Here is a 21,481-nt window from a genome sequence, read left to right as displayed (position 1 = left end):
CAGAATATAATGAGTCTTTGGTGGGGGAATAAAACAATCTTCTTTTTTTTTATGATGCCCTACATTGTAAGACATTTTTCAGTTTGGAAGAAATTCTTGATGGTTAATTCCTTCAAGGAATTAGGTTAAGTGTATCAGAATAATTACTAAATTAGAATCTTTAGAAAACAAGGTAATATATTTTCCTTTCTTGAGGCTACCAAAGGAGGACCAATTTAGTAATAATCAACTCATATGGTATTTTAGAGAATTTTCCAATTTTCACCTTAATGGATTTAATCAACTATATGTAGATGTTGGGAGACAGGAGGCTCCACAAAATGCTAGGAAGATAGGAATGTATGAACTTCTAAAAGTACATGACAATTTTCTGTAACTTATATTCACATCCCAATATGGCCACCAAACTTTGCTTAGGCAAAATAAAATGAGTCAGAAAAGTAACTTAGGAATTCTGGGCTCATATATTAGTTATTTAGTTGCCTTATTTGGTGCTACATTGTATTTCATTTAAAGGTGTCAGGAACCCCATCTGATATGTGGGATATGATATTTTGGAATTTGTGGAAGTTAGTCATATACTTGAGAACTGGGAGTTTTCTACCCCTACAGGGAGAGCATGAACATAAAAAGTGAAAAGAATGCCTCTGGATTGTTTTTCTTGTGCTTACTTCTAACATCAATTTTGATCAAGGTGCTTCTTGGTACTGGGCCAGTCATCTTGCTAACCTGCCTCTTTCTCACACTTTGTTCTGGGTGATTATAGCAATTATTCTATGGTCCTTGTAGGTGTTAATGAAGATCTAAGTTCTCAAATCTTTCCATTTCCTGAATATTTTATATAGTAAAAAGCTTTGTAGACCCACTATACTTGGATGGCAGTGGTTCCTCCTGATTTTCCACAATGGTGAGAATGAAAGTCAATCTGGAAACTAAACAGCCTCTAAAAACAGATATAATTTGTTCCTATTCTGTCTGTATTGAAGAAAAATAAACGTACTTTAAAAAATTTTTTTAGGTCCCTGTTGATTATTTCACTGAGTTAAGATAATTTTTGATTAGTGGTTTATCTTGACGCCATTTTAAAGTGGTAACATTTTGAGGTGCTGGCAAAGTTATTAGAAACTGTCCCCCCACTCTTGCCCCACCCCCATAGAGAGCAAGAAGCCTTGTATAACCCAAAACTTGGGTAGAAGAAATTAAATTTTATGTAAATAAAGCTTAACCTCTGGAACATTCAATGTACTGTTTTTCTAAGTCAAGTTAGCGTGCAAATAATGTAAATATAACCAGAAATGTAACAAGGGTATTTAATACTCATCAAATTTATTTCTAAAATATTGCAGTGGATTATTCGGAACCTTGAATTCCAACCTGATGTACTTCTGGAGTATTACACAGGTCATATATATTTCACTTTTTTGGTTCAAACCCAGGGGATTGACACGATAATTAGATTGAGAACATCTGCACCAAATCAAAACAATTTCCCTGATCCTTCCTTGAGCCTTCTCCAGGGAGTGTACTGTGTGTGTGTGTGTGTGTGTGTGTGTGTGTGTGTGTGTGTGTAAGTCCCTGCCCATTTTATTTGTTGAGTCATCTCGAGGGCAATCCCGAGGTCTCCTCTGCCTGCCACTGCACAAACAGGAGGGGAGGGCATCCGCACCCGTTAGTACGGAATTGGGGAGGAATTGGGGAGGAATCGTCAGAGACGGCATTTCGTCGGGACAGGAATCACCAGAGTTGGCAATGCCGTTTCCCGCCAGAGGCCTGACTCTGGGACAGGGCGTGGCCAGGCGCGCGGGTGGGCACGTGCGCGGGGACCCGAGGACTCGAGTGTCAGGGCGCCGCTGCCCTCTGCTGGGCGGCGCTGTCGGAGCTACAGCGCGGCCGCCGGCGGACTGCGCGCGGCTGGGGCGCACTACACCCAGGCAGGCGGCCCTCGGCGTCGGAGGTCGGGAGTGCTCTGCTCGGCGCGGCGTCGTGGCATCTGAGTCCGAGGCTCTCGAACACCCCTCCTTCGCTCTCTCACACACCTGATTCCTGCCCCTTCTGCTGGCAAAAATGCGATGCAGACGCACAGAGAACTCCCCTCCAGACCTCGGGAATCGCGCGTCGACTCCACGGAAGCTCTCGGTCAGCAGAGCGAGACCAGGGGGCTCCAAGTCCTGGCACTTCCATTTCCATTCCCCTCGTTCAGAAATGCTCGGCACTCCAACGATCAGCGCCAGACCTTCGAACTCAGCTGACCAGCAATTATATCTCATTTACATGTTTTATTTTGTATTCCGCACAAATTTTATTTACATATAAATTTCAAGATTAAGGAGTTTGGTGATTTTTTAAAAAACTTAATTACACGTTAAATGAAGTGCGGGAGAGTAAAAGTACAGTATTTCTACTGGAAACTCTAAAACTAACACGTGTATATAATCAATTAAAGATGACGAACATAAAACGTGTGCTTTTGCCAGGTTTCTGCGAAGAAAAAAATAAATCAAGAGAATTGACTCTTTGGTTTAAATTTTAGCATTTGTGTAAATTAAGGACCATGCTTTCTGTTATAAGTGCTCCCACACTTTCCAAGTTTCTGCACCCAAAGGAGTGAACACCGAGGTGCCTGAACTACAGGAAGTTTCCAGGGCTGTTCCGCTGAAGCGGTGCGGGGGGGACACGGAGCTGTGCTCCCAGACTTTTCCTGTCGTGGCCTAGCTGGCGCAGCTCCGGCGCCTAGGGGCCGCTCGGACCGCTGGCCACCCGGCTGCGGTGCGGTGATGTGCGGCGCGGGGACCGTGCTGACACTGTGCGGGGGCATTCATTTGTGCGGCTGCGTGAGGGTCAGGGGTGGTTTCCCCTAAATCTACTCCCCCCACCATGAAACGCTGTCCCTGGCGGGCTCAGTCTCTGAGTCGGCTGGGGTGCGGGGAGTGGGTGTGCGGCCAGCGCGCCCCGCGCAGGCCAGCCGCCGTGGCGGCGCCGAGTGGGGACCCGGGCAGGTGGTCGCGGCAGCTCGGCACGCTCTGCACCCCGCAGGAGGGCGAGCGAAAGCGGCGCTGTTTCCGCGCCCGCCCTTACGCGGCCGCACCCCCCAACCTAAGACACCGAAGGGGCGGCGCTGGGCCAACGACCGCGACCCCCGGGGGCCCAACCCACGCCCCAGGGGACTCCAGCCGGGGCCCGGAGCACCCTTTCCGCTGCCCTCCAGCGCCCCCTCGGGGCGGGGCCGGGCCGGCGGCCGCGCCCGCTGGGGCTGGGGGCCCGGGAGGGGCGGGGGTCGCGGGCCCCGGGCCGGCATGGGGGGAGGGGGCAGGGGCCGCACGCGCCAGGCCCGGCGGCGGCCGCCGCGCCCTCGGGCTCCGGCTCCGGCTCCGGCTCGGGCTCGCCGTGGCTGCGGCGGCGCCGTGAGGAGGAGTCCGCGTCCTCGGTGGAGGCGGTGGCGGCCGGCTCCAGGCCGGGTTTTGGCGCCGCCCGCCTGCTGCCTCCTGGCGGCTCCTGAACTCCAGCCCCCTCTCTATCAGCCTCTCACTCCGTCTCAATATGTCTCAAGATGGCGGCCAATGTGGGATCGATGTTTCAATATTGGAAGCGCTTTGATTTACAGCAGCTGCAGGTCAGGCTTCTCCGCGCTCGGCCTCTCGCCCCGGGGTGGGGGCTGCGGGCGGTCGCGGCCTCCCCCGGGGCCCCGGGCTGCCCGGTCGCCGGGGGGCCGCGGCGGCGGGGAGGAGGGGGTGCCGGGGAAAGCCGGGCCGAGTCGGGGACAAGTCCCTCTCTCTCCCCGGCCCCCATTGATAACTCGCTTGATCAGAAATTGATCCTCTTTGTTCAATTCATCGATCAGCCCAAGATGGCGCCGGGAGCCGCCGCCGCCACCGCTGCCCCCGGGGTCGGCCCCCACCCCGGGCGCCCCCCCGGCCCTGCGCCGCCACCGCTGCCGCTGCCGCCGCGGGACCGGGGAGGGGGCGGCCCCGGCGGTCCGCGGGGTGCGCGCGCGAGCGGGGAGCGGGCTGCGGCGGCGGCGCAGCGCCGCGCCGGGAGGGGGCTGCGGCCGGTCGGTGGCGCCTGGCCGCGCGCCCCGCGCCCCCGGCCCGCCGTATTCCTGGGGAAAGTTTGTGGGGAGTTGCTGTGGGGGGTGAAGCGCCTTGCCTCTCCAGGAGGAGCCGCCGCCGCCACTGCCGCCGGCGCGGCGGAGCTGGGCTGGTGGCGCTGTGGTGCCGCCGGCTCGGGGGAGGGTCAGAGCGGCCACCGGCGGCGGCGCGGCCCGGCTCCGGCCAGGCGGGCGGGTGGCCGGGCGGGCCGGCAGGCGTCCGAGTTCCCCGGCCCGGTCGGCGCGGGCTTCGGCCGCTGCCCGCAGCTGTCAGCGGGCGGGGCCGCGTGGCTGCTCCCGCATTTGGTGTCGGGCTCCTAACGCGGACCCCGGGGTTTGTTTACGTCTGGGCGGGAGCCCCGGGGCCACCGCAGACCCCGCAGCGCCCCGCTCTTTTGTGTGCCTATCCAAGTGGCGCCGTCGGCTCCTCCGCGGCCGGGGACACGGCTAGGGGCGCTTTGAGGAAACTTGCGAGGGGTGGTGGGGTCGCCCCGCGCGCGAAGTCTGGGTGTTAGGGCGCCCAGGAGCGCTCAGCGGTCGGCTGTGCCGGCGCGTGCGGGGGCTGCAACTTTCTCCAAGCGCTAGCCCCGCGCTGAGTCCCCGCGCGCTGTCTTCCTGGGCGGGGGGCGCCGCCACCCCGCCGCCTGTCCCGGCGGCCCTCACCGGCGCCCAGGATTTCCCGCGGCCCCTAGTAATCCCCCCACTCCCCTTTGGCCCTCTCTTCCCGGACTCTGCCTTCCCAGCTGGGCCCGGGGGTGCGATGGAGCGCGCCCCGGGTCGGCTCCGAAATGCCTTCTCGGGTTGTGTTTTCGAAAGCAGAGCCCCCGGGGGCCCGCCGAACCGTGGCGTGCGGGGCCGTGGTCCGCGCGCCGAGCCCGGGGCGCCGGCTGGTGATCGCGCCGGGGCTCCCCATCCGGCGCCAAAGCTGCCGCCGTGCCCAGGGGGTGCGTTCTTGCGGTCCACCTCCCACCCAGAGGAGCGGCGCGCCCTCGGGGTCCGCCCCGAACCTGCCAGCTCCACGCTCGCCGCGCCTGGACAGCCTCGGGACTCTGCCAGGTGGATGTTGTGCGTAGCGGGAGCCAAGTTGAAGGTGAGCGGCAGCGGCGTGTGGGCCAGAAGCTCTGAGAGCGCTGGGGACCCCCTGCGGCTTAAAAGAGCCCAGGGCGCCCTGGCGCTCCAGGGGTCCCTCAGCGTCCCCGAGGGCCAGCTACTGCTCCCCACTGTAAGGTGTGAGTGAAGGTAAACTTGGCCGAACTTTCCTAACCCGGAGGACTGGTGATTGTGACCTACAATACTTTTAGGAGGAAAGCAAATGAAATCCAGATGCAGGCTTATATGAAATGAAGCAGATTGGATTAAAACATATATAAATGGAGCCTGACAACTTTAATTGTATATGCTTGTTTTTGCCCTTGCCTACGTAAGAACTTGGTAATGCAGACTCATCGTCGTTATGAAATTTCTTCAAATGTCTCGCTTAACTGGGAAGAAGACTATGTGAAATATGTATTTCCGATAAGATTAAACCTTAAAGGAGTTTGAGTATTTATTGACTAAAATAGATTACTCCAAAGTGTCTATTGTGTAAATTAAATTCCTGAATGTAATGAACACAGCCAAATGGCATTTTTGATAAATTGGTCTACCCTGTTTTAGTAAAAATAGCTCCTTTTTACCATAATTTAATTCCTGTGCTTATTGTAAAACCCGTTGTGGAGTTTTAAGAGACAAGCCTTAATTTTCTTTTCTTTTTTTTTTTCTTCTTGTCTTCCTGAATGTGACATTCTTTTTTAAGCATCCTGGAAAAACTGCCTGGGAAATGCATTTGGCTTCTAGAGCGTTATTAGATCTTATGAAGTCTTTGAGGTCACCCTCTCTCCCCCCAGTGATTAGCTACTTGTTCAGGATATCGTGAGGACACTTAACTGTGTAACTCTAGGATTCGATTGAAAGTTTCCCTGTCAGTTTATGTGAATGAACCATTAGATGTTGATCTTGCTTTAAAAAAGCATCTTTCTCTTTCCTGAGCACCAATTGGCCTTTGATGGTAGATATGATTTGGCCTTGGATGATTTTCCTATTGCTGCTTTTTCACATGTTTGAAAAACTTAAGTTGACTATGGACTACCAAAGTTCAAAGTATAAGGCTAAACTGGTTCTTTCTCTGGGCCCTGAAGAGGCCTTTTGAGTTGATATCTAGTTTAGTGTCATCTCTATTCCCACAGACAGTAAGTGACCCAATGAGACTGCAGTTTGAGAAGAGAGAATTCATTAGTTTCAGATTCTTCTCATCTTTCCAGAACCCCTTCCATTGAGATCAGGTTGCCTGCAGAGCCCAGTGTGCGTTGTGGCATTGATACCTGAGGGTGAAGAGGCTGGTCTCAGCTAGACCCAGATCCAGGTTAGAGACTTCAGTGGGTCCCTGCTAGATAAAGCAGTTAGTTGTGGCCTCTCTCACAGCCAGTGAGCCAGGGCTGTGTTCTTGTCCCTCTGCTTGGTCAGTCTTGAAACTGTCTTGGGACTTAAGAGTGCCCAGGAAGAGAGTTTCTGAAGATTGAGCTCTATTTCGTTTCCTTTTTAGTCCCCAAAGCTTGTGGTATGGAAGTTTCAGTGCTCTGGCATTGCTAAGACTAGTTGGACAAGTTTTTATCCTATCCCACACTTGTAAAAACCAGGCTTTTTTTTTTTTTTTAAATGAGAAAAACACCACTGTATAAATTTGCCTTTTAAATACATGCTTGAAAAGAGGACACTTTCTAAAACAAGCTCATGTAACTCTGTATGTTAGCACAACTTTTGGGATGGAGCCTGCCAGTGACTTGCTTTCCTTGGGGGCATTATTCCTATTTGGTGACTGATGTTCCTCTTTAAGGAACCTCTATAAGTAAACTTTAAACATTTACTTCTTTTTTTTTAAAAACAAGAAAGCAATTTCAGTTTTGCTGTAAGTCCATTTTCTGGTTGCTTTTATTTTGTTTTCTCTGTTAAGGAAGTGTGTATGTTACCTGTCATCCAGTACTATTCCCATAAGAAGTATATTATTTTGACTGAAATATGTGTCCCATCGAGTACCTTTATGAAATAATGAGTAAACAAATCAAGGGTTTCCATGCTGTTGCTTTCTTTATTTTCTTGGTTCTTTCAATATCAGTGTCTTTGAGATTGGGGGGCAGTCATTATCAGTTGATTGAAGTTTTGTTTTTCTGTGTGAAATTATGTGTATGGTTTTTTTGTTTGTTTTGGTGCAAGTCAGTGAAGGGATGAAGTTATACAACAACTTCTCATACCGTTTGGGTCCATAGAGACCCCCTTCACCTGCTTCCCCAATTTTACCCATCTCTTACCAGTAGTTAGCTACATGAGAAAGTTGGAAAGGGAAAGGGAACAGATTGCCAATTCCCTTAGGAATTATTCTCTCCTAATCCACTGAGCTAACCTTAAAAATGCTGTCTGGTGAGCTGATAGAGCTCAAGACCTTTAATGGCTGTTGAAAAAGTCCTCCCCTCAGTTGTGTACAATTAAAACAAACCCACCAGGTTTTATGTGGGAGCTGTGCAGAAACAATAGTCTGTGCTCCTGTAAGATCTCCCTACTCCCCACCCCCCCCACCCCCCCTAGCTACCAGCAGCAGCCTACAGTCAAAACTCCTTAAGGCTGTGCTCACAGGCTGTGTTTTAGGAGAGAAAACAGGCTCACAGTAGAAAAAGCCATATTCATTTCAGCTCATTTATAAAGCCCAAGGAACATTCACAGTGAAATGAAGGAAGAACAAATTTGTTGGAGGAAACGGTGTCCTTTTTAAAAAAAGAGAAAGTCAATATGTGAAAAAATCTTGCAGACCTAGGCCACATTCTTCCTTGTGCTTCCATTATATAGTTCACAGATTTGTAAATTCACATGAGTGTATCTGATGACTGTAACACAAATGTTACCTAAAGTTTTTATAGAAGTTATTCTAACATATAGGATCATACATAATTTTAGAGATTATTTTGACACCTACTTAAAACTAATGTACAGCCCAGCCGGTGTGGCTCAGTGGTTGAGCCTGGACCTATGAACCAGGAGGTCAGGGTTGGATTCCCAATCAGGGCACATGTCTGGGTTTTGGGCTCGATCCCCAATAGGGGGTGTGCAGGAGGCAGCCGATTGATGACTCTCATCATTGATGTTTCTATTCTTTCTCCCTCTCCATTCCTCTCTGAAATCAATAAAAATATATATTTAAAAAACACTAATGTATAACTTTAAAAATATAATTGTTTTCCTTATGAAAGATCTGATTTTTACAAGTAATCGTCAAAGATACACAGTCACATATCTTGTCCTGTTGTTTTGTCTGAAGCTCTGCATTATGGCTGCAGAGAGATAGTTTTGGTTTCAATTGAAATTCCCCTGCCTCGGATTGTTTAAACCAGACCCTTAATCTTATTTTAACATACTTAAAATGTTCAAAAAAACCCGGAAGAATTGTTTTGTATAAGTAGCAAGTGAATGTAGTTTAAACACTCAAGCAATTCTGCTATCTAATTGGAAACAGGTGGAATTCTTGGAATCCTGTGTTTAAATGTTATTATAGCAAAGCATAGAGACACTTTTTACTTAAAGCCATTGGTTTTGTTGAAACTATTGGAAGAGGAGCCCCATGACCTCTCATTTTGCCCACTACTGTTTCCCTGGATGTTCCAGTCCTGCTGGGCATTTTAGGAACTGGATACCCAGACACCTGAGAGAGACCCACATGTGTAGAGCATGGAGCAAAAAAAAACTTTAATGGCGTAATTAGACAAGTGATTTAATATCTGTATTATGTAACTTATATAGCAAAAAAGGTGAATTTATTTGTGACTTCTAATTTGATAAACATTTATTGTCATGAGCATTTGGGTACATTTATTATACCTTGATAATGATTTCAAATTCAGACAGAAACTACTTTCCCTAAAATTCTACATTTAGAAATATAAGCTTAAATAGTAGCCTGCCCTGGAAAAAAAACACACCCAAAATGGTTAGGGGGACATTTCAGTAATAAAGGTGGAGCCCTCTGAATTGTATGTCATTTTTTCTATTCTAGTTTTCAAAGCCAGCAAATAGTCTTGGTTTTGCTTTTTGTTTAAGAACTAAGTTTTGGTTGGTATTTGGGTATTGATTTTACTGAAGAGGATGACTAAGATTTGTATTAAGCTCTTGGTTTTGCCACACTTTTGGGTTTGTTGAGCTGTATTCAGTCCTGCTTTTCAGCTGTCTTCTGAGAAGGTTGGTAGAGAAGAGTAGTTTTGGCTGGGCAGGAAATGGTCCTGCAGGAAGTTACTTGGGATTGAGGAGGAACCAGCGGCATTGCACTCATTTGTGCCACACCTGAAACAGCTTTGAAGCACCTGGGTTAATGTACCTGGCCTGTGACTTAAAGATTTTTTAAGAGTGGGTGTGCTATCCTATTCACATAATATGACACAGTTAAAAAAAAACAATGAGGGTGAACAACTCTTTCTGGAAGACATATAATTTATTGCAAAACCCATCAAGATCTTTTCTTTGAAAAGTAAACAACTCTATAATAAAAATAATTCTAACGCTTGGTTTAATTAAATTCCGATAGAATGATGTTAGTGCACACAATAAATGTCAGTTTCTTCACTTGCATCTGAAGGCTTTTACTGCAGGAGGCCCAGAGCAGAATTTTTGTTTACCGGAGCCTTGTGGCATGGACAGCCTGGGAAGTTCCTCAAACATGATTGGTGTGGGTTCTTCAGAGGAACCAACCCCCTCTCTCCCTCCTCAGAAACACCATCAGACAGGTGACTGGAAAGGCATGAGGTTGGGAGTTTCATTCCTCCCAAGAATTTACCTAACACCTGGGAGCAACAGGGAAAAATAGCCAGGTATGAGATTCACATAAAATTGACTAGATTCTTCAACAGAGTGGCCCTGTACCTTTATAAAACACAAAAGGACAGGACAGGCCTACTGGGTCTTGTTCATGACCTGGGGGACTTAGTCAGCTGACAATTGAAATCCTGAATGCTTTTAACTCTGAATGATGAAGTTCAAGTCCGAGGAAATTAGCAGAGGTTACTGAAACTTGTTCTTTATTAGCATTACCCTGAGTATATCAGCATGGAGCTGTTTTCTTGACATTTTTCTATTTGGTTGTGTTTGGTCAATAAGTAAAAACAGTTAATGTTTTTTTAAGTTATATATGGTTTTGAGTTTGGTTAAAGGAAAAACAAATTGACAAATTAGTTCTTAAGTGAATATTGTGAAATTGAGAGAAAAAGGATGCCATTCCTGCTGTCATTAAAATTCTATTTGGGTGTTGGCAGCTTTTTGCTAAATGTAAGATGTTCAGATCCTGCCCATCTAGCTTTAAAAAAAAAAATTCTAAAGCTTCTTCCCAATTTCCTCCTAAATGCAAGACAGACTTTCTTACATTGGGTCTTTCCCCCCAATTGTTAATATTTTATTTTCTAATATAATTTTATGTGTTAGAAACGGAAAAGAATGTGAATTCATTATAGGAACCTTGGTTCAGTTGTTATTTTGGAGTTGTTAGGGTCTTTGGCTTATTGCCACCTTTGTTTTTTGGAGAGAAATTGCTACTTAGATAAAAAAAAAAAAATTGATTAAAGCTAGCACATGACACCAAAGGTAAATCCTTGTCTTGAAAAGCCTGAAGCTGAAAACGTAAGCAAGGCCGGTGGGCTGTTGGTAAAAGAAGAGCCTCTATGGAACCACCCTCTGCCTGGATGCTGCCGGCCCCAAGTGCCTGCTGTCACCACTGCCTGCCATTTCTTGCCCCACTTCTGAGCTCCTGCCCTGCCAAGCCTGTCCCCTCCGTTATTGTGACTTTTAAAAAAATATTTGTGGAGCGCCATTATTTTGAGATTCTTGGAAGAAAGATACTATGTAAATGAAAAGTAAAAATCTTGCTGGAGGGAATTGTACATTTAATTTTTGATTATATTTGGAAAAAAACTTACTTTCTTACTCGGAAAATAGGAACAGTCTGTTGCTCCTATCACCATTTTTGCTTCATTCTAAAAGGTGCGGCCGATAATGGTGAAACTGTCCTTTATTTTCTGTTTTTCACCACAGTAGTTGGCTAGAACTTGAACCCATGCAGGTCTGTACAGTGAATTATTTCTGTGTCACATTGTTCTTCTCTGCTCTCATTGAGCATGTAGATAGCAATTGGCGCATAGAACAAAAACCTTTTAAAGGGAAAAGATTTTTTTTATTATTTTTTAAAATATATTTTATTGATTTTTTACAGAGAGGAAGGAAGAGGGATAGAGAGTTAGAAACATCGATGAGAGAGAAACATCGATCAGCTGCCTCCTGCACACCTCCTACTGGGGATGTGCCCGCAACCAAGGTACATGCCCTTGACCGGAATTGAACCTGGGACCTTTCAGTCCGCAGACCAACGCTCTATCCACTGAGCCAAACCAGTTAGGGCATAAAGGGAAAAGATTTTGAGTCACCAACATAACAATTACAACAAAAATTATAAGTAGACTTGCAAATCAAGTCTTCCTCTCCTGTTCACACAGCAAAACTGTTGTAAATTGTACAATTTTGAAACAGAAAACTGAGTTTAGGAGCATTCATGTAAATCAGTATAGAAACATTAATTTACTGGAATTGCTTCATTTTAGCTGTACCTCAACTCTTCGCTTACATAATGCTGCATGCAGTCACATCATTCAGCCAAGTGGGAAATGAGGTCAGGTTTGTAGGCACGAGTGGGACCTAGGAGCCAGACAGAAACTCAGGCTATTGCAAGGTGCCTGTTCAGACGACTTGGTCCACCACATGCCTCAGTCACAGGCAAGCACAGAGGATCAGTGAGGTAGCCAGGGCCTGGTGAGCACTTATCTTGGAGAGCAGTGGTACGCAATCAGGTTGTCCCCATCTGGAGCTGGCCATCCTAGAGGGAATGCTATCTCTCATCTCTCTTCTCCCCTACCCACTTCTCATCCCTGCATTCCAACTTGGCAGCATAGACGTGGCATTGGAAGAGGAAGGATATTGCCAGTTATGGTTGACTGTCATTGTCAGGGGACTATGAAGTGGTTTGCTATGTTTTACATTGCTCTGTATTGGTATATAATTATGCCATCATTTAAAAATGAACTGATACTTTAATAAATTGTGTGTGTGTGTGTGTGTGTGTGTGTGTGTGTGTGTGTAATTAGTTTTGGGGGCTGCTTCTATGTGAGAGCCAAATCTAACAAGAGCTGAGTGTGTAGGCTTTACTTGTTTCAAAATTGTCCATTCAATACAGTTTGCAATCCATTATAGAGGTGGCTGCCAGATTAATCTTCCCAACCCATTGATTTCATCATGTCATTCCTCTCCTTAGACACCCACAGAGGCTCAGTTTAGCACAGAATGGAGACCACATTCCTCAGGCCAGCAGACAGAGTTCCTGATAGTTGTCTCTACCTTTATCTAAACCTTGCCCCACTTAGAAGGATTCCAGATTCACTATCCTCCCTGTGCACATCTGAGTATCAAGCCTTATTTCACCCACTCCTTTCCTTCGTTTTAAAACCAGTGCTGCTGGAGAGATCCTGTGTGCCAGGCACCTCGATTCAGGGTAGCATGGCAGCCTCCTATGGGCAGAGGTGGATGGAGCAGCTGGGATAATATGGCTGTGTGCTTGGAGCTGTGTGCCTGAGACATCAAAGAGCTGCAGAGGAAGGGCATCAAAATGGGGGATAGGGCTGGGTTGGTGGGTCAAGAAAGTGCCCAGAAGGGAGGGAAAGCTTGAGCTGATTTCTATGCACGTGGGGAAATGTGGGAGTGAGGACCTTCCAGCAGAATAGTTAGGGAGTGGCTGGTGGTCTCTGTGACCTCCCCTCTGAGCTCTGGCTTCCTTCTTGGTTATTTCTTCCCACTTGTACCTTATACCTTCCAGCCATCCTTACCACTCAAGCTCTTGCTCTCTACCTTATGTTATGCACCTGCTGTTTCACCCTGCCCTTGGTACCCAAAAAGTCCTGCTGCATGAGAACTGTGGGCCTTGTTTAATTTAGCACTCATTCAGCTAGTTAACTAAGGAATGCAAATGGAATTCTTTTTAGGATTGTCAGAGGTGGGTAGGTTGTATTAAAATGGCTGTGTTTTGACAGCCACTAATAGGTACACATTGGTAGAACATAGATTTCTTTAAAAAAGTTTATATGTTTTTATTGATTTTAAAGAGAAAGGAAGTGAGGATGAGAGAGATAGAAACATCAATGAAAAACATCAACATTGATTGGCTGCTTCCTGCACACCCCCTGCTGGGGATCGAGCCTGCAACCTGGGCATGTGCCCTTACTGGTAATTGACCTCCTGATGCATGGGTCGATGCTCAACCACTGAGCCACATTGGCCGGGGCTAGATTGCTTTTTGATTCCTTCTTTACAAGGTGACACACACATTGGTTGAAATATACATAATTGTATTTGTGGCTCATAAAACAAAAAAATTCACATTTCTAAAACTAGAATTGGGCAGAACAATTCTTTGACAGATTTATCCTTTGACTCTGCTCACAGCCTAAATGGGAATAGACTTCCCCATATTAACAGAGAAAATGTGTATTGAAATGATCAGAACCTACCCGATGCAAGAGAAAGTGAATAGGCAGGAACACGAAGGCCTGGGTGTCAGCACTAGAGAATTGTCTCGTGTGCGCTTATCCCCCAGCTGCCCGAGGTTCTGGCATGTGTCTGGGCAGAGGCTCTGGGCCAGTTTCAGAGCAGTGGCCTTCATAGCCTGCGTGCTTTCTCTGCTTCTTCATTTACAAAGAAAGTACCTAGGATATTTTTGTAGAGGTGATGTCACTGTCTGGCTGCATGATCATTTGCATGGATTTGGGGAAGTAAGGGCTGTGGGACTGCATTGAGAGAGGGGAGCTGAGATGAGCCACTGCCCCACCTCCAGCATGGGTGGGGGTGGAGCCTGACATCCATAGGACAGGAAGGAGGAAGAAGAGTCATAGAGGGAGCATGAGTCCCAACCAGGACTTTTTTTCTGAGACACTGGGCCTGAAGCTGGTGCTGGAGAACAATTTGCTGTTAGATACTATATGTACTTAGCCTCTTGATGGCCAAAATCTCTACTCAGCACCTGAGAGTCTAGTTGATTTAGTCACTGCGGTGATACTGGATTCAAACCCATGCACATCACCTAGAAGCACCGACTACACAGGGTTTTGTTCTCTGTTACACATGAAGGCGGAGTTGGGTGAGTTCAGTAGGAGACTGGCTTTCTAAGGGGTCTGTGGGTGGGCATCTGTTCAGAGAGAAGAGGCCTGGTCAGATGACACTCCTTAGATCTTAGCTTATGTTCCTCAAGGAAGTCTCATGGAAAAATTGAACTTTTAGGATTCAGATGATGTTTTTGCATGCCTGATTTTTTGTGATAATGCAGCTTGTTTTGTAATAGAGTTATAAATGAAAAGAAATTTGTAAAAAGGTGCGCTGGTCTGGGAAATAATGCACATTTGAGTGAAGTTGTTTGCAGTTATTTGTTTTTTGAGCAACTCATTTTTTTTATAAACTGATGGGGCAGTTCATTCATTCATTCATTCATTCATCAATCAGTCATGTCTCCATGGTACCTGATTACTGTACTTGTTTCTATTTAAGCCTCTGGGGTACCAAGGTAAGTCCCTGGCCCTGCTGCTCAGAGAACTGCAGGATACACAGTATCCCAGGCATCAGTTAATAAGGGCTGGGGTGTCTGTGTAGAGAAGGCAGGGCAGGGATGGGGAAAAATGGGCCTGGGCCATCTTGCTCTGTTGACTTAGGTCATCTCCATTGGGCCAGGCACAGTTCTAGCACAGCGTTCTAATGATCTGAGCAGCAGGAAATCCCTGCCCACAAGGAACTTACATTCTAGCAGGAGAGACAGAAAGTAAATATAGGAATAAGTCAATTACAGAGTGCCAGTGCCCAGGGCCTGTGCAAAGCCCCATGGAGTCATTTCTGGTTCTGAAGGCCCTGAGAAATAACTGCTTTTTAAATTAAAGAGAGACAATTCAGTCCTCAGTTTTGTGTTTAGGAAGGTCTTTCCAGGATCCCTATATGAAAGGCTGAATCGGAATGTGGAGGGAGGGATGGTAAAGAATGGATTTGGAGGGTGTGGCACTCAAAGTCCAGTAAGAGATGGAGAGGGACTGGGCCAGGAGAGAAGATACAGACCGAGTGCTGGGGGGTGATGGCAAAGGAAGTGCTCTGGCCCTGGCATTTCTGGGAGGGCCCCTGGGATCGAAGTGGCTGTGGCAGAGATGGGGCTGGGAGAGTGGCATTTAGACAGGCCACGTGTCGGAGAGGCCTCAGTGTAGGAAACAGGCTGGGGAAAGCCGCTGTGGAAGAGGCAGGGAGCAGTGTACTGAGCGAGTGGTCTTCAGGGTCCAGGTGACGCTGAGCATCCAGCAGGGCAGTGTCACTTGGTGCTGGCCCTTCCAGAGGCAGCCGGTGCACATGGCTGCCTGGCTGGGCCCCACACGTTTATTAAAAGCAGGTGGGGTGACTGCCCTGTACATGAGCATTGGGTGACTCAGATATGCATGGAGTCAGCCTCGGGTTTCTTTCTCCATCCCTATTTGCTTTTTTGGTTGGTAATCCTTTTTAATTCCCCAATTTCATGATGTAATTTTAACGGACTTAAACTTGAACACTTCAAAATTATGTAATTAATTACCTTGGGCTTCAATTACAACTAATTATAGTGCGATATTTGTGGCCAGTCAGGTGCCTACTGGTGTGTGGGGGGTTGGGGTTCAGGACTGCCACTTTCTGTTCAGCAGCTCGGGGACTACACCTGGGTCAGGCTGGCTGCCCTCTAGGGTTGCCCAGGAGGCTCCTTCTTGTCCTGCCTCAGCAGGGGCAGCTCCCTGGGGGCATGCCAAGGTGTGGGATGAGTGGGAAGTGCAGGAAAGGAAAGAGAGAGAGGGTGATAGTGTACATTCCCGAAGGAAGGATTGATTTAGAGTGCAGAGGCTGGAACTCTGCAGATTGGAGAGAAGGTCTCATACTAGGAAAGTGAGTTTGGGGTGGCTGGAGGGAAGCTGAGGGTAGAGTGTGTGATTCTTCTATTTTTTCTGGGATACGGGAGGTAGGTTGCCTTCAAGTGAAAGTAAAGGCTTCAGGAATGGGAAAGACTGTTTATGGAGGGAGGAAAAGGTGTGAAAACCACCTTGGGGTGAAAGAGGAAGGTGGAAGCCAGATTAAAAATATTTGTGTGCTGTATTATTTCAGGAGATCAGGGCACAGAGCTTCTGGGACCAGAAAACTGAGCCTCAGACCCCAGGATAGAGCTTTATGTTTCTAGGCTTCCTCTATGCAAATAGTGGTGGTTTTATTTTGTATTAGGAGGAGGGGGGGGGGTCTTGCTAAGAAATCTTCACCCCAATTGACCATTGCCACTCCCATCTCCTGCTGATGGGGGTCACACAGCCCATCTCAGAATGGGGGTGCTGTGTTCTCAGTAGGCTGCAGTGGTCTGAGCCTCCTGTCCTGCCCCACTTACCCTTGAATAAGGAAGGTAGACACACCTGCCATCTAACTGTTGCTTGGAAGCTTCTTGGAATGGACTTTAAACCGTGGTGCCCACGTGTGGTGTTCAGTGTCCAGTGTTCTGTTTCTGTGAGATACCTGCTATTTTATTTGAGAGGCCCAGGGCATCTTTTCCAAAGCTGGTCCTTACGTCCCAAACTAGAGAGGCTTTCTTAATGCTCCATGGGTTTTCCATGGTGTTTCCCTGTTGAATGTGCAGAGCAAACGGCTCTGGCAAAAGAGCCCCAGCTTTTGAAGCACAAGCCGAGGTAAATGGAGTTAGGTCCATGAAGATGCCTAATAGTCTTACTGACTTTCCATTTTTCAAGGGAGAGTAGGACTTGAAAACATTTGAGTTTACAACTGGTTTTAAATTGGGGGTGGGTGGGGGGAGTATGATGGTGCAGAGCACTATGGGAAAAAATTTTTCTGTTAAGCATGCTGCTTGTTGTCTTGGTACAAAGAGCTGCCGTAATGCTTGATACCTCTGTTCTGTTACTTTCTATTTTTTTAGATAAAATTCACCATTTTCACCTTTTTAAATAAAGTGTACAATTCATCGGTTGTCGGTACATTCACAATGTTGTGCAACCAGTTTGTCCTAGAACATTTCCAGCACCCCAACAAGAAACTTCATACATGTTAGCAGTCACCCCCTCTCCCCGCCTTCTGTCTCTATGAATTTGCCTATTCTGGATACTTCACATAAAAAATGGAATCATACAATATGTGGCTTTTTAAATGTCTGGCTTCTTTTCACTCAGCGTGATGTTTTCCAGGTTCTGCTATGTTGTAGCATGTGTCAGTACTTCATTCCTTTTTATGGCTGAATAATATCCCATGGTAGGTAATCAGCATTTTGTTTATTCTTTTATAATTTGAGGGGCATTTTGGGTTGTTTCTGTTTTGGAGCTAGTATGAATAATGCTGGCGTGAGTATCTGTTTTTGTGTGAAGGTATGTTTTCAATCTTCTTAGGTATGTACTTAGGAGTGGAATTGCTGGGTCATATATAGTAACTTTTTGTTTAATTTTTTGAGTTTGTTACTTTCTGACCTCCAAGGTGCTCATTTTAACATCAGGTGGTGGGTCCATTTTCTTTTCTTTTCTTCCTCTTATTTCCTCCATAGGTTCCTCACATGGTGAGTAGCTCCCCTTTGGAATGAGTGTTATTTACAATTGGATTTTTGAAAGGCCTCGAAGTAAGAGTGGATGCTGTTGGTTGCCCACCCAGGATCTCTCCCATCCCCACCTTCCTTCCTTGCTAACCAGCAAGGGTCCGGTCCTCTCCTCTGCTGAGGACAAAGCTTGGAGTTTGTTTGAACTAATTCTGGTATCCTGGTATTCCCTCCTCCCCACCAAGTGTGGTGGGCATTTCACTGTTTTGGCTAGAGAAACAGGGAATGTCTGGTAGAGGTGCTTATGAGAAAGTGCTGCTTCTCTGATAAAAGTTAATGAGCCAGGACAAACTGTCATTTTCTGCCTGTGAACACTCTTGTGCGGGAGGAGGCTGTCCAGGCCTGCTACCATCGTCTTAGCCATGTAGGGTGGACCCAAGGAAGTGCAACTGCAGAGCATGCAGAGTAAAAATGTAAGGAACCTGGCCCTCAGTCCCCAGTCACCATGCCCCCAGCTCTCTGTGCCATGGAACAAGACCATCACAGTTAAAATCCAGGTCATAGAAATAGAAAGTTTCTCTTGACTGCTTTGATTTGGTGTGAATTACAAGTAATGTTTTTGAGATGTACCAGTCCTGGGTGAATGTAGACTTCAGAATGTGAGAAGAATATGAATGCTCTAAGCTCTCTTCTAATAGCAAGCAGAATTCCATTTGCCAAGCCAGATGTCCCTCAATACTTTAGATCTAGCCAATAAAGCACTAAGCAATTAGAATGGTTAATACTCAGTTAAGTATAATTAGAAGCTGGGGTAAATTGTGAATGAAATGGACAGATTCCATAAGTTACAGCAAAATACAAAATCTTATTCAGTTGTATATGTGTGTCTATGTAGGTCTGTCAATTCAGATAGGTATATCATTCCTTAGTGGAACAGAAATGAGGGGCCGTTATCAACGTAGTTCACTATAAACTTGAAAATTTAGGAACATCTTGCCAGTTTTATCACGTTAAAGATCAAAATCCTTAAGTCAAATTGTAGAGTTTAAAAACTCATTTCTACCCTTTGGTCAGGAAAAACCAAATCTCAATTTTCTGCTTGCCTTCAGGGTGTGATTGTGTTGTGTGTATGCATACATGTGGGTCTCACCCTACATGAGTTGCATTAATCACTCTTCAAGTTCACAGCACATCATAATTCATCTGATTACATTTTTCTCCTTTATGCTCATCTCCATTTCTAGTTACCTCCTATCCTCAGTCTAATGTGTTTAATGTGCTTTTATATGGGTGTATTCTTGTAAAATATGTGGCCTCTTTTGTTTGTGTAATTTTAATTCATAAGTATGGTATTGTGCTGTAAATTTTTCTTTCCTTCCTTTTTATTCATCACTGTTTTTGAGATCTGTTTACATTACTCCCTATCAATTTCCTTCATCATTCATGATAGCTACATCGGATTCCATCTTAAGAATCTACTTACCTTAGTTAGCTCGAGCTGCTGTAACAAATACCACAGACTGGGTGGCGTAAACAACAGACATTTATTGCTAACTAGAGGTCCAGTGCACGGATTTGTGCACTGGTAAGGTCCCTTGGCCTGGCCTGTGGAGATGGGCCGAAACTGGCTCTCCAACATCCCCCAAGGGGTCCCGGATTGCAAGAGGGTGGTTCTCAGGTGACGCACCCCAGAATCGGGCTCCCTTGAGAACCGCAGCTGCCAAGTCACCGCAGGGCGGCAGCTCCTGCATTGAGCATCTGCCCCCTGGTGGTCAGTGTGTGTCAAGGTACAGGTCTGATGGTCGAACGTTCGGACAGTCGCTTAGGCTTTGATAGATAGATAGATAGATAGATAGATAGTTTTGGAGGTTAAGAAGTCCAAGATCAAGCTGCCTGCAGACTCTGTTCCTAGCAAGGACTTTTTCCTAACGTGTAGACAGTAATCTTTTTGCTGTATCCTCATATGATGGAGGGTATTGAGAGGGAGTGTGGGAGGTCTCTGACATCTCTTCTTATAAGAGCACTAATCTCATCAGGAGGGGGCCCATCCTTATGACCCCATCAAAACCTAAATTCCTCCTAAAGGCCCCACCTCCAAACACCATCATGCTGGGGGCTAGGACTTCAACATATGAATTTGAGGGGACACAATTTAGTTCATAGCACCACCTTAGCTCACATATCCATTTCCCTGGGGATGGCCTCCCTCAGTGGCCTCTAACATCCCAGTGTCTCCCACTTCTTCAATCTCTTGGCTGATGTCAGGACTGGATTGTTGAGTTCCAGTATGACATTGTTCTTAATTCACTAAGGACTGCCAGATTGCTTCCTAAAGTGTCCATGTTACTTTACTCTCCCCACAATCTCATCAGCACTCCCTAGAGACTTTTTGCCATTCTTGTTTTAAAGTGGTACTTCAATGATGTACAATTTTTCTCTGATCACTGGTAAGGTTTATGCTTGTTATAAATCTCATTTTTATACTTGTTAGAGTTTGCAGATTTCCCCTTTTGTAAGGTGTCTGGTTGTATATTTTGTCCTTTTTTTAAAAAAAAATGGTTTACCATCTTTTTATTGATTTGTAAGAGTTCCTTGTATGTTTTACATGCTAATCCTTTGTTGGTTTCACTGTTGCAAATATATTTTCCCAGTCCCTCCCTTGTTTGTTCACTGCAGTGTCCCTTAATAAATAGAAATTTTAATTTTGATGAAGTCAGATCTGTCAATTTTTATACTCATGTTTTGTGGCGTTTCAGTCTTGTTCAAGAAAATCTTTCCCCACTCAAGATCACAAAGATATTTATATTTTGATAGCCATATAGATTTGTCTTCCACATTTAGGTCTTTAGTTTAGGTTGGATTTGATTTTTGTATCCAGCATGAGGTAGTCAGGTTTTTCAACACCTTGCTGAGCAGGCCCATGTCCTACCTGCTGATTTGGGAAGAGGTCCCCATATGTATGTGGGTATGTTTCTGAGGTCATTCTTTTGTTCTGCTACCCTATTTGTTTCTTCTTGGACAGGTACCACCCATTTTAATTTCTGTGGTTTAAACCGATTATTTCTGATTGGGTGAATTTATTCTTTTTGCTTTTCTTTTTAAAAATATCTTAGCTACTCAAGGTTCATTATTCATTCATGCACATTTCTGTCAATTTCTCCATAAGTACTGCTGGAATTTTTACTGTATTTGGATTAAAATGCAGATTGATTTGGGGGAGATTAATAAATTTAAGTTGTCCCATCCTTGAACAAAGATATTTCTCCATTTATGTAGGTCTTGTTTTTCTCCATAAAGGTTTTGTGTGTTCTTTATTGGATTAATTTCTAGTTCTTTACATTTTTTTGTAGTATTGTGAATAGTGCTTTATGTTTAAAATTTATTTCTAATTGATTATTGTGTTACAGAGGAAAACAATTGGCTTTGTTTACTGATTTTGTAACTGGCAAGCTTGCTTTGCTGAATCTCTTATTAGTTTTACTGGTTAACTTGATTCCGTTGTATTTCTCAGGAGACAATAACATGCAAAAAAGTGACACTTCTTTTTTGTCCTTTTCCTTCCACTCCTTATACTGGAGTGACTTGCTTTGTCTGCCAGGACCTCAAGGACTCGGCTGCATAGTGGTGGTGATGGCCTGCCTTTTCTTTCCTTGTCTTAAAGGTAATGTGCTAAAAGGCATTTTTTTTTTGGTAGCAGCTTTAATCAGGTTAAGGAACTACCG

General features: G+C 45.9%; 1 protein-coding gene across 17 annotated transcripts in view; it reads left to right on the top strand.

Annotated features, from left to right (window-relative positions):
- The first annotated feature begins 3,345 nt into the window (after positions 1-3,345).
- The window catches only part of CUX1 (cut like homeobox 1), a 353,788-nt gene continuing 335,652 nt past the window's right edge, over positions 3,346-21,481 (top strand). For 10 of the 17 annotated variants that reach the window (XM_079786428.1, XM_079786415.1, XM_079786430.1 and 7 more), the window contains exon 1: positions 3,346-3,610. In XM_079786428.1, the coding sequence (XP_079642554.1) occupies positions 3,548-3,610 (63 nt within the window). In that variant the 5' untranslated portion in view covers positions 3,346-3,547. Of the gene's footprint in view, positions 3,611-4,042; positions 5,175-21,481 lie in introns of those variants that run through there. The other 7 variants (XM_079786417.1, XM_079786416.1, XM_079786420.1 and 4 more) reach the window with 5 other exon arrangements.

The sequence above is a fragment of the Cnephaeus nilssonii genome (assembly GCF_951640355.1).
Source record: "Cnephaeus nilssonii genome assembly, chromosome: 2".
NCBI lineage: Eukaryota > Metazoa > Chordata > Mammalia > Chiroptera > Vespertilionidae > Cnephaeus > Cnephaeus nilssonii.
This window is presented reverse-complemented; position numbering and strand designations above follow the sequence as displayed.